The sequence below is a fragment of the Drosophila mojavensis genome, unplaced genomic scaffold (genome assembly GCF_018153725.1).
Source record: "Drosophila mojavensis isolate 15081-1352.22 unplaced genomic scaffold, ASM1815372v1 contig_231, whole genome shotgun sequence".
In the NCBI taxonomy this organism is placed as follows: domain Eukaryota; kingdom Metazoa; phylum Arthropoda; class Insecta; order Diptera; family Drosophilidae; genus Drosophila; species Drosophila mojavensis.
In genome coordinates, this window is record NW_025318772.1 from 874,851 (window position 1) to 890,743 (window position 15,893).

Here is a 15,893-nt window from a genome sequence, read left to right on the forward strand (position 1 = left end):
CGAACCACATTTTCATTTCTGAAGCTTTGGCTTATTAAATATTTTCCAAGGCCTAATGAAACAGTTAAGGAATTGCCACACTTACACATTTATATAAAATTCATAATTTCAGACTTCTTGGCATTTAATTCCTTGACTTCTTCAAGACAGCAACTTTCAGAACTCGGAGAGCTCTAAGTCCGCTCAAGGAAGCTGCCACCGTATGCCGCGTACTTAAATGTATTTCTCTTAAGATACCGTTATGTATGTGTAATTACACATGCGCCTCCAGAGTCAACAGCTGCAGAGCTTCGGTAACGGGATTCCGAGCATAATCGCATATCGGAATGCGTTTACGCTCCGGCATCTGCTTGTCGGTCACGCTGAATGACTTCGCAAAATGAAATGCAAACAAATCTTGAACAACGATATGGACACGAAAGGCGTTCCACAGAACGCAATCAGGAGGTCAAGAAACAAACCAGAAACAGACCGCATTCGGGCGAAAAGTGCTTCAAATCTATTTTTATCAGTTGCCACAAAAGAGATTTTTGGCTCTCTTTGACCAACATTTAGCTCAAATTTGGTCAATGCAACAATGTGTAAATCAGGCCGTTTGATTAGCCAATTCCGGACCCTTGTCTAGCAGATGAGGGCAACAAAGAAAAATAGACACTTTTGCTTTTTGGTTTATTCTGTGGCTTCAATTAAAATTTAATTTACCTCAATCAAATATTTAACGGAAGGAACTAACAAATTTAAATTAAAGGTCCTGAAAATGAATAATTTAATTTAAAAAACCAAAAATTTATAATTTGTGAATTAGGTACCATAAAAAATAGCCTGAAAACTAATATGAAACTATTAGTTTAAATCTTCTATACTAAACTATAAATTCAAGATAAATAATTATGAGTTAAATAATAATGAGAGAGCACTGGAAACATGTTTCATGTCTGGACCAAGTTTAGCATGATAAAATGCTATTAAGCAATACAAAGAAACACAATGAAAGAAAGTTCGTTTAACTCTTCTTCAACATCTTAAATAACCTTTTGTAAACTTTATTTGTTTGGCAGTCGACCGTCATATAAAACTCGCTTTATATTTTAGAAATGAGACTGAGTTTTCTATAGAAAATTGTTGGCCAACTGACTCATAAATTTAGCAAAAATGTTGTGTAACTCACAGTTCCAATTAGTACTTAAAAATTGATGTATGTATTTTCAAATGGGTTTCTCTACTTCTCCAGTTATTTCTCTCGCTTTCATTTCATTGTAACAAACTTGTGCTCGAGTTTTGTGTGGACAAACTTGACTGGACGTCGGCATGAATAGAAACATATCTACATAAGTATATATGTATAGAATATAAATGTATATATATATATATATATATATATATATATATGAATATAACAAAGGCAACGAAGTTGAGGGCAAACGAACGCCGTACCCACCTTTTGACAAGGGCATAATTAAAGCATAACAGGAGTAACAGCAACGCCCCGTAAACGTACCCCCAAACAGGCTCCACCAAATAAAAGAAAATAAAAATGGGAGAAAAAAAGGAGAGACGGAAAGCGCCGTCCTCTCGCCAGTCAAGGCGATGCGGATCAGGGCGTGCCATGGTGCTGCGGGGGGAAAAAGCGAGAAGGCAAGTCGTGGCGCGGAAAGGCGCACATAAAAGCGAAACCCACTACATGGGGTGAAAACAGGTTGTTACTTCCTTGCAAACAAGGTTCCGTTACCGTTATGCCCTTACGTATGCATGTGTGTGTGAGTGTATGTGTGTATGGCTGGGTTCGTATCTGTAGCTGGCGTATAAAAGAAAAGCACGTTATTGCCAATTTAACTTACATTGTGCATGTGTCTTTAAACAAAGATTTATGTACCCACTTGCATGCATACTCATAGCTAGCCCAGTGTAATATATACGGTAAGTGTGTGCGATTGCGTACGTGTGTGTGTGTATGTGTGTGTGTGTGTGGGTCAGGTGTGCGCGTAATAACTTGCTATAGATATGTCTGTGTGTGTGAGTGTGTGTGTGTGTGTGTGTGTGTGGCGGTTGCTACGTGCCGTGCTGCCACTTAAATCAGCATAATGATATGCACTTATTGTTGTGGCAAATTTGTTAGCGGATATACTGCGAGAAACCGCAGACCAAAAGCAACGCACACACGCACACATGCACAGATACACGCTCAGTCACACATATACACACATTGCAGCAAATATAGACACCCAGCAACCAGAAGCCTGTCGTAGTCGATTTCTTCATTTGCCTAATACGAGTCGACGCCATCATTAATCTAAAATATGGCAAAGGCACACGCACACACACACACGCACACGCACACACAACCACATATTCGACTAACGATGTGCATGTAATTATGCTCAGCCACACACGCACTCGGTCTCGCTCGCTCTTGTGCCGTCTTACTCTGGCACGCATTTTTGCGAAAGCCTTGTTAATCGTGACAAAAGCTTATTGCGGTTTATTTGGGCTACTTGTTTCACATCCGGCGTCAATGTCGCTGCCGGCAAAAACCAAAATCAACACATTCAAGCGCACACTCACACTCACACACACACACACACTCGAAAGCATACAACGTACTGATGTGTGCGCTGGCATGTGTAATACAGTTATATGGGCAAACATATGCGTGCGTTTGTCTGCCTTGGCCCGCTCTGGTCTCATTGGCAGAGCGCGCGTCACTTGCACACACATAATAAACATTTTAAACATTATATTCGTGTTTAGCTGGCAGCTTCTTGCCAGCTTCATGTTGTTCTTGCTTTTGTTGTTATTATTGCCAGATGTGTGACCATGCATGTGTTAGTGTGTGTGTGTGCATGCGTCTCTCTGTTTGCATGTGTGTGTGTGTGTTCGTTTCGAGCAAAATTTACGGGTTTTAACGAATAATGGCGCTTGTGGGAAATGAACGTTTTGTGTTCGCTTCTGCTTGTCATCACAACGCGCCGAACATTCGCAACGCATTCCGAACGCACACAGCCACACACAGCATTCACCACTTTATCAGCATTTTACTTTAGCTCTTATTACCACCCACGCTGAGTACATTACCACACACGTACACACACACACACACACACACACGCAGACACACTCGCATCTATGAGTTTTGCGAGTCTCTAAGGAAATTAAAAAACAACTAAAACAAATTAACAATGTAATGACAAAGTCTTATACCTCGCATACACATACATAAATAAACATGCACACATACATACTGAAGTAACTTCGACTGAAGTAACCTCACACACACACACACCCACTTGCACACATGCATACACACAGTCGCACATACACAATGGCAACTGCTAATATTGTATCGAGCATTTATACCAAAAATAAAATACAACAGAAATTGAATTGCCTAGAATGGGTCGCCCTATGCTTTTTGTGGGACGCCACCCACAACGCAGCGGCGCTCAGCGCAACGCCCATGTTAAGTATACGCCATGGAATCGAGCAATTCGCACTTGCGAAACGCAAACGCTTTTAATGATGATCGATTTGGGTAAACAATGAAATTTCCGCATTCAAATTTTATTGCCAGCAATCAGTGGCGCACTTTCCGGGACGTTCGCCTACACAATAAGTACGTAATGCTAATAAAGACAGCTCGTTATATACATTTATCTACTTAAACTGCATTAATCTATCAACTGTGCCGCCCTTTTGCTGTTTAGCTAGCTAATTTTCAATAGAAATTGAATGATTGTTATTGCCGTAGAATTTGTGGTCGGGTGGGAGTTTGTTTGTATGTGTGGCATAGGTGCAGCATTGAATGAATACGCGCCAATTTAAAAATATTTGTGAATATTACAAAAATAAACAATTCAATTAACTTGAGGCACCCTGCAGCTGAGCGCCTTAACACAGCTGTTCTCATTTAATACTAAAGTTCGGTATTTTTGCAAGGTATTTTTTAGCTGTTCGTATGATGGTCACACTCGCCAGCATTTGTAAACAAATAAAGATTGAACGCAAATACCACGAATTTTTTATTAAACCCAATACAATTGTGTTTTGTGCAAATAATTAGCTGCCATCGGTGGCTGAGTTACAGCTACTTGTTCTAACTGATGTGCAACACCAGCCGCAGAAGAATTAGCTCAAGCTACAGCCGCAGCACCAGTAACACTGGCATTCCAATGCACTTTCTCTCCATAGAGTAAAACCTGTCTTGCGGCTTTTTGTTGTTGTTGTTGTTGACATCTATTTCGATATCAATAGAAAAATACAGGCCAAAATACGTGTTGCTCGTTGTCGCGTTTGACTTTGCGTTTGCGTCGTTAGCAGACTACTAAGCACCTGTGTGCCAGCCATAACAAGAACACAATAAAATATAAGAAGAAAAAAAAGCAAGCTCGCTGATTGCCGTCTTCATTGTCCAGTCACATCTTGCCCGCTCTTGAGTGCGTTTCAGACAACTGGAGAGCCGCGCTTAAAGACTTTGTAATTTGCATAAAATTTTTGCTATATGCATAAGTTAAGCATGTTTCGTTCGATTGAGTCATTTCGCCACGGAATTTTGTGCTAAACGTAAGTTCGACTCAATTTGAAACCAAACAAAACAATCATTTCAAACACACTTTCACAATAGGTCACATCTAACTATATATAGAAGAGATATATACATATATTAGCAAGCAAAATGTCTTCGATTGAGGAGAAAGTGCGCAGCATACTGAATGCCAAAGATCAGGGTGATATAACACCAGAATTATGCGACTTCTCATTAAAAGAACAAAATGCTACGGCCGAGGCGCAGGGCGTGCAGCCATCGGCAACGAGTGACTTTGTGCCGAAAGTCGGGCAGACGATTAACTATATAGTGGCCTGTGTCATGTTCAATGAGCACGACGAGCTGCTCATGATCGAGGAGGCCAAGCCCAGTTGCGCAGGTGAGTTGGCAATTGGCAAATTGACATCGTTTGAAGCATATTTTCGTTGACGCAGGTAAATGGTATTTGCCCGCCGGTCGCATGGAAAAGGGCGAATCCATTACGGAAGCAGCTGCGCGTGAACTGTTCGAGGAGACTGGCCTCAATGCGGAGATGACAACATTGCTGGCCGTGGAATCGGCGGGTGGCTCCTGGTTTCGCTTTGTACTGACGGGTCGCATTACGGGTGGCCGTCTAAAAACACCAGCCGATGCGGATGCAGAGTCCATACAAGCGCTGTGGCTGCGCAGTGTGAAGGAGGTGCCGTTGCGGGCCAACGATATACTCAACATCATTGAAATTGGGCGTGCCTATCATCAGCACCAGAAGCTGGCAAAGTCAGCTGAGGGTGTGGCCAAGCAGCCGCTGTGGCATGCAAATGTGCTGCCGACGCGTTATCCGCACAAGCGCAACTATTTGCGAGTGCTGGCCGTGGCGCGCAAACGTGCCAGCAACTCGATGAACATACTCATCAGCGAGAAGAATGCTCATCATTTTCCGACTGTGGAGATGCATCCCAATCGCAGCCTGCACTCGACGTTGCGTAAGTTTATGATCGAAATATTTGGCGCCGAGCTGCCACAGCATCGTCCGCATGGCCTGCTCAGCGTGGAGCATGGCACTAACAGCGAGGAAGGCAGCGATGGCCTTTGCCTGAATCTCTTGGTGGCTTTCAGGCCGCCGCTCGAGGAAATTTCGCTGATTGGCAAATGCATTTGGCAAGAGCTTAGCTCGCCGCTGGACGAGACGCTGGCCCGCATACTCAGCAGCAAGAATGCCTCCATACCACTCAACGTGATACGTTAGCTGACTATCAACTAATTACTAGCCGTAACTCTCTTTCAAATGGTGCAAGCTTATATTATATGCCCTAGTATTTAAATATACCAATTGCCACTTGATTATAAAATTGTTGCATGTAAAATTTTATGACAATCCAGTCTTTTTTGGAGTTTATTGTTATTATTCTATGTCTTATTAAATGCCTGTGAAGCATTTTGCAGAGATATCCTGTTTTTATCGGCTACTTCCTATATATACATACTGGGACCATGACTTGAGTTACTGATTAAGTCTGAACAAATTCTAGCAATCAATTTATCATACAAGCTATGCATTCATATAATCTAGTGAGAGAAATTCTGAAAACACTCTTTTTAGTTTTTGAGCGAGCATTAAAATTAACCCTGAAGCAGGCTCAAGAGAGTTACACGGGTTTGAGTGGGACTGCTGCCTATATAAAGAAGAGCCTGAGACTGGTGTCGCACAGTGGCTATCCAAAATTACTGCTGTTCGGACGTGGTGCAGACTAGTGGTATTATTTTGAAAAAAAACAATTAATTAGCAGATTTACTATAAGTAATTAGGGAATCAATTAATATTATTAATACTATGTATAATTATGATAGTCATCTAATTGAAAAATATTGTTCTTAAGGAAGATTATGATCATTAGCCTGGGGAAGATGAATACAATATTGTCATAGTGCAATGTGATAATGACCTTCATGATGATGATAGTGATCTGAAATCAACATTTATAAAGCTCAGGATGATCTTTCGTAACCATGATAAGACGCACGACATTTATGATGCTCTGATATGTCATTACAATGATTATCTTTATTGTACGTAGATCATCATAATCAGAAAGTGTATGATGATCTTAAATGCTTACCAGTGGAATTTTAGTGGGCTTGACTCTTTGGTTTATCTAATCTTCAGTTTTGCCGTCTAGCATTTATCACTCTCTAGTTCCGAGCGTCACTAGACTTCATTGTTTAGACAGCTAGTTCCTGGGAAATAGAGATTCAATTAAATCGGCATAGTTCCTCGAAGCAAGAGTCAAAAACAATTACTACAACATTGAATTTTATTTCCTATTTACAATTCGTTGTCAAATGCTCTGGTCTGAAACTCTTACACGCAATTTACATATGACTCTACATTAAAATGGTTCACATTCGTTGAATAGGTCCGAACGATGACGACGTAAGATGCACGCCAATAACTACATATTAACTTTAAATTTAGTCCTTCCAAATTTTGTTGAACACGTCCATAAATGAATCGTAGATCATGAAGGTGATGCCTACATCCAGACATACACGTCCCAGACGGGGCACTGTACCCTTGTAAAATGCCGCCGGACCTTCGTTTCGTAATATTTGCAATGCACAATCAGCCGTATTTTTATACTTGGAAGCTTCGAGGCCCTGCATACGGGTCTTGACCACATCCAAAGGCGTATTACCAAATACGGAGGCAGCACCAGCTACGGCACCAAACGCGCCCACCAACAATTTGGGCACTGACTTATTTGGATCATCGCCCTGGAAGAAGAAGATTGTAAATTAAAGTTGAAATTTGCTTAGCTTGGGTTGGCTTCAACATGGGTAAGTTTTAGGTAATGCCTATAAGTTAGTCAAATTATAATTACCTTGTACAAGTCCTTCAGTGACTCCATAACGAAGAAGCGAATGGCCTGGTTGGAGCCCTGCTTCAAGATCGTTGCTGAAAGACCCTTATATATGCCGCTGATACCCTCCGCTTTGATTATCTCGCCGACGCCATGAGCGAAGCCTTTGAACCTGGGATTCGCACTGCGCTGATCATTGATGAACTTCACCTTGATCGTTTCCATGGGGGTGACCGCAACGATAGCCTCACAGACACCTGCGCCTAGACCACAGAGCAATTTGCCAGAATTGCTCAGTTGGCCCTGAGAGTTGACAGATTTAGAGCGCAGGTATTCGAAGGCGCCAAATCTGTCAGGGGGAACAATTAGAATAGGTGATCGAACAGGATATTTATTCCATCAAGCTCACCTGGCCGCCGACTTGGGTATGCTACCATAGATTAGAACGCTGAGGCCACGATAAAGTCCGAAAAATCCGCGTTCATTCACCGTCTTCTTCACACAGTCAACAATACCGTTGTATCGCTTATTGGCCCCCTTCTCGTCCAGCTGCAGCTGAGTCTTCACGTACTCGGTGGGATATGTAATGCAGATCTCAATGCCGCCGGTAATACCACCGGCAACAATGCCCTTCAGGCCCTTCGAGCCACCTGCCGCCGCAGCAGCAGCGCCATCATTGACCATCCATGGTCGGTTCTGGTAGGGACTTAACAGCAAGGGTACGCGGGACCGATCCATCTCTAACTATAAACTAATAATACAAACAAACAAAAAAAAAAAAAACATACAACAATTTAGTTGGGAGTACATAGTATAAAATATCGAAAATATACTAAATTTAGAAAATTCCAATTTGAATGGGAGTTTGTTGTCAAAGAAGACAAGTTCTGCGTTAAGGTGTGCGAGGGTGGATGGAAAAAATCGATCTTAAAATAGAAAATAACAAAAACAAAATAACTCAAAGATAGCTGCATCATAATATACATAATTATATCAGACTATAGACAAGACGAAAACAACTCAAATAAATATATTATTGTTACTTAAGCGACCGAAGCTCCATTCCATATAATTGGATTCTTATAAGAACATTATTCCTATAAGAATATTATTATATTATTCAATTATTGCACTTATAATTTTAGACAACATTATATAGGAAAATCACTGAAAATTTAACTCGCCTCATATACCCCATTCAAGAATTGAGAACATCATCGTATACAAATTCATATTGCAACTCTTTAGGTAGTATGTCTAGGTTATGTCTATAGCTAATCTATAACGTTTGCTTGTTTCGTGACAATTCATGATTTTATCGCGTCGATTTTCACCTTGAAAGCAAAGTTCAAAAACAAAACAAAATCGATGTTGTATAATTTCAATAGAGAGAATTTTCGATTGCCATGGAAACATCTGCAACTGATTGCGACTATTTAGGATCGTATGATAGTACTTTGAAACGAAACGAAAGAAGAAACTCATGAAGTACTCTATAGTAATTCTCTTTCTGTTTCGCTCTTTGCACTCGACTTTTTTTATTGTTATATAATTTCTGCGATGGCATAATAAATTATGGTATCACTTGCAATAATTATGCAGGTTAATTTTGGAATCTGATTTACAGTTGATATCAAATGAGCAAACTCAAACATTGCTGATAAAGATAAACAAAGTTGTATGATATCTTTTTATTGGAAATGGGCTCTCCCACACACACACACACGCACACACTTAAGCGAAAAATAACAATTCCAGTAAGCTTTCAGTTGTAGAACTGCTGCCGGTATTTGATCAGCTTTTTCTGATTGGAAATGTGTGCAATTTAGCACACAATAGTTCTAAGCTCAACTCACTTAATTACAATTGGAAGAAATGCAATAACTGGTTCACTTTGGCACTGGAGCTCTTTGGCTGATTTTTTTCTATCGAGCTGATTGGAATGCGACTGCGACGCGTTCGCGGCTAGGGCAGCGACTCAACTGAAAAAAATTTCATTTTCCAATCGCAGAGAAAGCTACAAAAAATTCAAATAAGCAGCACATTTGTAAACAAGCAGAAACTAACCAACTGCTGCTCGCCGCAGATCGCACGGCTGAGCATGGAAGCGAGAGCCAATTGCCGACGCGTCGACGAAGAGCAAAAGTAACGGCAATGGCGTGATACTGGATTGTGTTGCTGTTTTGACGACGCAGCAGAATGAAATAAAGTAAAACACGATCTGTGTCTCTTAATCAGCAAAACCCGTTTGGCTCGCCAAAACTTGCCGGAGCTTTTTCAACTGGAAAAGCTCGCCCTTGTGCTAGTTAAACAGAGAAACGTGCTTTTTGTTTGTGAACAGCCGCAAAATAGGCAACAATCATATCACGATTCGGTTTTGCAGCTATTACACAATGCGCTCTCGTACACTCCTATACTCTCAGTCTGTGTGAGTGTTGCTGATTAGGTTAAGTCATGCACCAGTTTATGCCTCCAGCCAGTAAATCGATATAATTGTTATCAATTTATAGCACACTATATACGGTTTTTATCATTTTTTTTCGTTTACCTACTTACTTTTCCTTTAATCAGCCGCCCATGTGGGCAAGTACTCGAATATACGCTGGAGCCGGCAAACTGGAACTGTGACTGCCAACCAAACCGCCAACCAATCACGATTTATCCGTCTCTCAACTGCGCATGACTCACCCATACAACCATAACTGTTCATATATACACATAGGTATATATGTATGTAGGTAGGTACATCTGTCTGCCTCGTTAAAGTGACGACAGCTCCAGAAAGGAAATGCGTGGGAGTGAGCGTTATGATGTACTGTGGTTCACAATGTTGTTGCATATGCCAGCAAATAACTCAAGCCTCTGGCAGTCTATATAAACATACATAGAATGTGCACTTGCACTGCAGATCATATAATCAAATTGTCTTTATTCCCACATCAACTTGATATAATATCAAGCAAAGCCGCCCACAAACAATATTAAGACCCCCAAATAGAGAATATGAGACTATCTAAACTGCAACAAATTTGCATCTGCATTTACACGTACATATTTTCATTTCGAGCACGTAATTCTATATTTAAGCGGTTTTCCTTATTAACATTTATATTCCTCATCATCAAACCCAAAACTAGATTAGTTAATTGTCTCCAATTAGGTTTTTGTGACAAATCTTGATCGGATTCTATTAGAATCTCTTGCTCATTCTAATTCAAAGCTGTTCTTTGGTAATTGGTTTTAAAAAGTACTTATTGGTTACTTATTTGAAAATAGTAAAAGCTTTTCTGGTTTCACTCCCATTTGAATATGATTAAGACCTATATTCCGATTTCTGTATGCTAAATTTAAATTAAACATTTATTCAGCCTTCACATAAACAACGCAAAATTTTCAATTTAAAGCGAAATAATAGTTTATTCAAATGCATTTTGAAAATTTCACATGTCATCTACACGCATATATATTGAATATATGCGTGTGTTTATAAATAAGCATTAGAATTAAAGTGCAGTTCATATTTTCATATTTTGTTGCGTTGTTAATCAATAACAATATATACTAAACTGGGAATCAGTTCATAATGCAAATATAGTTTAGACAGTTGATAGTTCAGTCAAGTTTGCAGTCGAAATGGATGCTTAGACTGCCTTGTAGATGCGCACGCTCTTGATGTTGCCAATGGTGAGTGTCTACGGGAGATAAGATATACATATAGTTAGATACGGCAACTGAACATTGGACTCGGGCTGGACTTACGGTAATCAGTTCGTTGTCGTTGAACTCGCGCACAATGGTCGAGGGCTTGTCGCCCTTCTGCTCCTGCGTCAGTTTGTTGCCATCAAGAGTGATCACGCTCTTGACTTTGCGGCCATCCAAAGTCTCCTCATCGAACTCCTCGCCCAGCTTGAAGCTAATGGCGGAGGTCTTGAATGTCGACGTGGTGGTCAGTGTGTAGGTATCGCCGTCCACGGTCACCTCCACAGTGGGGCTGACGGTGTTGCCCATTTTGCGCAAAACCATGCCAACGCCTGAAAAATATTAAAAATTAAATCAATCAATATATTTTTATTATTTATATATTCAATCAATAAATGTAACATAAATTCAATAAATTTATAAAAACCTCAATAATATTTCTAATATTCATAAGAAACATTGAAACTAGGCCAAGCTCTGACAAAGTACAAAGTTGCCGGAATGCAACTCACAGTAGGGCAAAAAGAAAACTTTATATATGTATATATTCTTATATATATGATATAAAGATATATAAGATTTGGACAGTTACTAATTGAATTATTCAGTCAAAGTTTGAGACCCACACACAATGCAAATCATATTCTATTTAATTGAAATAATAAAGCTGAATTGTGAAGTTGCCAGCAAGTAACCCAGACAGAGCTCAACCAACAGCAGATCAAGAGTCATACTCAAGGTTAACAATGTCGACCGTGCTGGGGGGTCAGACGCACAGCCTCCGGTACTTATCAATTGGTCAGCCTAAATAAATATACATATATAGCAAAACTGTACAAGCAAAGCGAGATGCAAGCGGACCTTATCGCAATGCACGTATGTAGTATATACATATACACACATCATATTGATATATATATTTATATACAAATTGTAGTTCCTCTAAAGAGAGCTGTGCCCCTGTTGACCATCAATTTGCAGAGACAAATCAATTATGTTCAATTATGTACTCTTTTAAGTGGACAACCGTTTGCTCTCGAGTGTTTTATGGCTCGATAGGTTCCCAGGGAAACTTTTTGAAATTTTTTGGTGTCCATCATTTGCTTGAGCTAGAGTAGATTAGAAAAAAGTTCGCAGAAATAGAAATATAAATAAAATAAATAGCTAATGACTTTTTGTTGCTATAGAGCACACCCGGTTATTGATAAGGTGCAAGGTGCAACAACAAAAGCACAGAAATTGTAATCTCAAAACTATACTATCATTATTATATGAACGTTATATACTATGTTGCTAAAAGGTTTATCGATTATGCTACATACGTTCAGGGTGCATCGATCAATCAGATAAAAACAAAAGTATTATTTGACGTGTCTCAACAGCCACTTATTTTACGTTGATAGTTATTTTCATTAAAAATCTGGTAATCCAAACCTCTTAAGTGTCGACGTTTGATGTTGAAAAATGAGATCTTGTTTGTGATTTGATTTTACACTCCAAACCACGAAAATAGACCGCAAATAATAACAAAATAACGGAAACACATACATATTCCGTAACGAATCAAATTTCCAAATCCTCCAACAACTTGAACCCCGGACTAGACTAAACAGAACAAAGTTCGACTATTGTTCAAATAATTTAATGGATGACTAGGCAGACTATTGTTTTCACACCTAACCTTGGGACGGCTCACTAATACATGCACTAAAAAATAAACTAAAAGAAGAAAATATTTCTTAACTGTATTTATCTTAACTGCTGTAGAAAAATATAAAGCTTAAATCTATTGTAAGCTTTTTATATTTCATCTTGAAGTTAAACCATCTTTGGCAGAAAATAATTAACTGTAAAGCTTCAATTTTTCCATTTACTCCTTTCCTCCTAATTATAGAGTATTATAAATTGAAAATAGCCATATAGCACTCCAAAGTGTTGTAAAATATAGTAATTAACCATAAAAGCTGTTTGCACGGGAATCAAAAACTTTCTTTGACTAAAGTGCGGACTTCATTTTAAGTAGTTTTTCGGTTTATTGCCCCATTAGCTCGTCCCCGATAAGGTTGCTTTTTAATGACTTTTGCACCTGATTCATAAACAACATTAGCAACTCCAAAAAAAAAACCAAGTTGTTTGAAACCACGTTTTTCGTTTCTATTGGCCCTGACACTTTATCATCTTTCTCTTGCACATCTGCAGAAAAAAAAAGCCGGCCGGTTAGCGGTTTTTTTTTTTTTTTTTTTGCATTTTTGGCTTCTTCTTTACACTCTCTCGCTTTCTCAATCGACCGGCCGCCTAATGGCGCACTTTACGTGTCATCACATGCATACGTAATACTATTCGCTACTATTTTAACAATAAATCAAATCCTAGCTACTCACCCAACTCCTTCATGTACTCATCGAAGTTCTCGGACTTGTCCAGTTTGTACTTCTTGCCAATGAAAGATGCCATTTTAATTCGTTTTCTTTGAAAATGCGTTCACTTCGTTGAGATACACGAAATCAGACCACCACTGCTGAAAGCTCGCTCAGGCCGACTGTTTTTATACGCGAGTGCAGCGTTACCAGCTGCTAAAAAGTAAGTAAAAGCTTCGCCTGAGTAATCTGAGAGAGCGCAAAAAAGAGCGCGAGTTTGCGCCAGGGGTTTATATATGGCAGCACGAATCAAACGTTATCGATATGGATACATCAATAAAATTACAAATAAAGGTGTAAATTTGTGTTTTATGCAGATAAAGATTGCATAAAACGAGCAAAAAGATGTGGTTTATATTGGGTAATAATTATATATCTGTGTGCAAATATTCAATAATTTCCAAGCTTTGACCGTTATATACAAACCTACATATATGATAAACTTGTTAGTAATTTTAGCAATTAGATTTTTTTATTGAATCTTAGTATATATATGACTTTGACATATATGTATATATGTATTTATATATTTATATATTTACGTATGTGTGAACAACCTCTGGTAACTTGACATGATCAATTGCTTGCAGTTAAATTGATTCAAACGTGCCGTCCGTAAGATTCGTGTTCCATATGCTGTGGGAACTGCAAGCTCAAGTGGAATCTTCTGATACTACAGAGGCTTGCATGTAGAAATACATATATCAATTTTATACATAATAGCCATTGTGGGTCAACAATAATAATACTTTGGCTATTATTCTTTGTGTGTGCACCCGCCTGTAGTAAATTGTATGAATAATCTAATCGAGCATTCAAATCCATAAAAGCCAATCGAATGCAATTCCACAAAGACCTTATATATCTTGTAGACCAAATTATATTCATATTTGCTTTCTTATCTCGTTAATTCAATTAACGTCTTCCACCTTAATGCGTTGCAGCTATCACTTGTTTCGTATCTAGAGCTATTTAAAGATAAACATATATATGCACGAACATAATGAAATTCTGAATGAGCACAACCAACCAAAACACACTTTTTTATCTATCGAATATTTTTCACTCTAATGATTTGTGATATTCTGCTATATGTATATATATGTATGTGTATATACTTTATTGCTTTTTTCTATACTTCATATATATTTAAAAGCCAGAGTGACCATATTCAACTATTCAACTTAAATTTCGTTTAGCGAAGTCTCAAACCAACTCATTATACAAAGCAGTGCAATTGCAAGTTGCGACCAACTTTGAACTGCACGATCAACAAATAGCTTTCGGGTGATTCGATTGGGGCTTTATGACTTGAAATATAAATTTAACCATCTACATTTATGTACCTACAGTCGACTCTTGTTATTTCAAACCTGCGTTATTTCGAACCTCTCATGAATTCAAAGTTATCACGAGTCCCCTACAAAATCTCTTTATACAGTCGACTCTTGCTATTTCAAACCTGCGTTATTTCGAACCTCTCATTAATTCAAAGTTATCACTCAGTAATTCGAACTAAAAATCATTGCTAAGACGCGGTAATTCGTACTCATATGGTTAAACCCTCGACAATTCGAATTTGCGAAGTTTCTTGGTGTGTTAGTAAGAACTTTGAATTTGAATTTTGGGATTCCTAACTTTACTGTTACGCATAAAACATAAGCACACTTTGATGCTCGCTTCCGCACGAATCGCTTCGTTAGTATACATATTAAAATTTTTATTAAATGAGTCCTAAAAAGTATAAAAGTTTGACGATTGCTGAAAAGAAGAAACTAATTGGAAAAGTAGAAGGAAGTGAGAAGAAAAGCGAAGTTGCAAAAGAGTATGTTCAAATGGATATTTAAGAATCCCTAACCGATGATGAAATTTTATCTGCGACAGATACGAATGAAAAGAGCAACGATGAAGTTGAAGACGATACATCAGAACCTTTGGCAACGGTGTCAGTTAAGGTAGCAAGAGCCTCATTGGATACAAAGCTTTTGTCTCCAAAACGAAACTGATAAAACAGCATATCAGGCACTTTTTGTCTTTAAAAAGATTATTGAAAATTCTGAGCAGAAGCAATGTGCTTCGAAGCAAACCCATATAAATGAGTTCTTTACAAATCTTAATTAATTTGAACATATGTATGTACATTACGTTAAATAAAAACCCTTGATAAAATTTCGAAACATTTAATATTTCAAGCATTCGATAATTCGAAATATTTTAAGAGTCCCTTGAATTTCGAAATAACGATAGTCGACTGTACATATACATATGTATGTATATAGTCGTCGATTATATTTAAATACGATTATATTTGTATGTAGTGTGTAAATATTAAGGCAGATTTTCAAAATATTAATATAGCAGATGTCACTTGCACTTTGTTCTTTAAAATATTTGCATTGA

At 38.5% G+C, this 15,893-nt stretch overlaps 3 protein-coding genes across 5 annotated transcripts; 1 reads left to right on the forward strand and 2 right to left on the reverse strand.

The window, feature by feature from the left end:
- Positions 1 to 3,960: 3,960 nt before the first annotated feature.
- On the forward strand, positions 3,961 to 5,963 carry LOC6574514 (8-oxo-dGDP phosphatase NUDT18). The gene is made up of 3 exons (XM_002000521.4): positions 3,961 to 4,557; positions 4,619 to 4,919; positions 4,975 to 5,963. Exons 2-3 carry the CDS (start codon positions 4,670 to 4,672, stop codon positions 5,763 to 5,765), a joined length of 1,041 nt encoding a protein of 346 aa, XP_002000557.1. The 5' UTR covers positions 3,961 to 4,557; positions 4,619 to 4,669; the 3' UTR covers positions 5,766 to 5,963.
- An 850-nt stretch (positions 5,964 to 6,813) lies between these two features.
- Positions 6,814 to 10,030, reverse strand: LOC6574515 (putative tricarboxylate transport protein, mitochondrial). 3 transcript variants are annotated; one of them, XM_044007931.1, is made up of 4 exons: positions 9,934 to 10,030; positions 7,787 to 8,128; positions 7,399 to 7,726; positions 6,814 to 7,291 (listed from the first exon to the last, which is right to left on the reverse strand). In XM_044007931.1, exons 2-4 carry the CDS (start codon positions 8,113 to 8,115, stop codon positions 6,989 to 6,991), a joined length of 960 nt encoding a protein of 319 aa, XP_043863866.1. In that variant the 5' UTR covers positions 8,116 to 8,128; positions 9,934 to 10,030; the 3' UTR covers positions 6,814 to 6,988. The 3 variants fall into 3 exon arrangements, with proteins under 3 accessions (XP_043863866.1, XP_002000558.1, XP_015022972.1); XM_002000522.4 differs by lacking the exon at positions 9,934 to 10,030 and adding an exon at positions 9,445 to 9,552; XM_015167486.2 differs by lacking the exon at positions 9,934 to 10,030 and adding an exon at positions 9,234 to 9,368.
- An 850-nt stretch (positions 10,031 to 10,880) lies between these two features.
- On the reverse strand, positions 10,881 to 13,607 carry LOC6574516 (fatty acid-binding protein, muscle). Its single transcript, XM_002000523.4, has 3 exons — positions 13,458 to 13,607; positions 11,137 to 11,408; positions 10,881 to 11,069 (listed from the first exon to the last, which is right to left on the reverse strand). Exons 1-3 carry the CDS (start codon positions 13,528 to 13,530, stop codon positions 11,019 to 11,021), a joined length of 396 nt encoding a protein of 131 aa, XP_002000559.1. The 5' UTR covers positions 13,531 to 13,607; the 3' UTR covers positions 10,881 to 11,018.
- Positions 13,608 to 15,893: the final 2,286 nt, after the last annotated feature.

Excerpts from the sequence above, each read along its gene's own strand:
- LOC6574515 (XM_044007931.1), bottom strand. The coding sequence starts at position 8,115 with ATGGATCGGTCCCGCGTACCCTTGCTGTTAAGTCCCTACCAGAACCGA. Across the intron at positions 7,727-7,786 it reads ATACCCAAGTCGGCGGCCAG|ATTTGGCGCCTTCGAATACC; the intron begins GTGAGCTTGATG and ends TCCCCCTGACAG. Across the intron at positions 7,292-7,398 it reads CACTGAAGGACTTGTACAAG|GGCGATGATCCAAATAAGTC; the intron begins GTAATTATAATT and ends TTCTTCTTCCAG.
- LOC6574516 (XM_002000523.4), bottom strand. The coding sequence starts at position 13,530 with ATGGCATCTTTCATTGGCAAGAAGTACAAACTGGACAAGTCCGAGAAC. Across the intron at positions 11,409-13,457 it reads TGAGTACATGAAGGAGTTGG|GCGTTGGCATGGTTTTGCGC; the intron begins GTGAGTAGCTAG and ends AATATTTTTCAG. Across the intron at positions 11,070-11,136 it reads ACGACAACGAACTGATTACC|ACACTCACCATTGGCAACAT; the intron begins GTAAGTCCAGCC and ends TATCTCCCGTAG.
- LOC6574514 (XM_002000521.4), top strand. The coding sequence starts at position 4,670 with ATGTCTTCGATTGAGGAGAAAGTGCGCAGCATACTGAATGCCAAAGAT. Across the intron at positions 4,920-4,974 it reads GGCCAAGCCCAGTTGCGCAG|GTAAATGGTATTTGCCCGCC; the intron begins GTGAGTTGGCAA and ends TCGTTGACGCAG.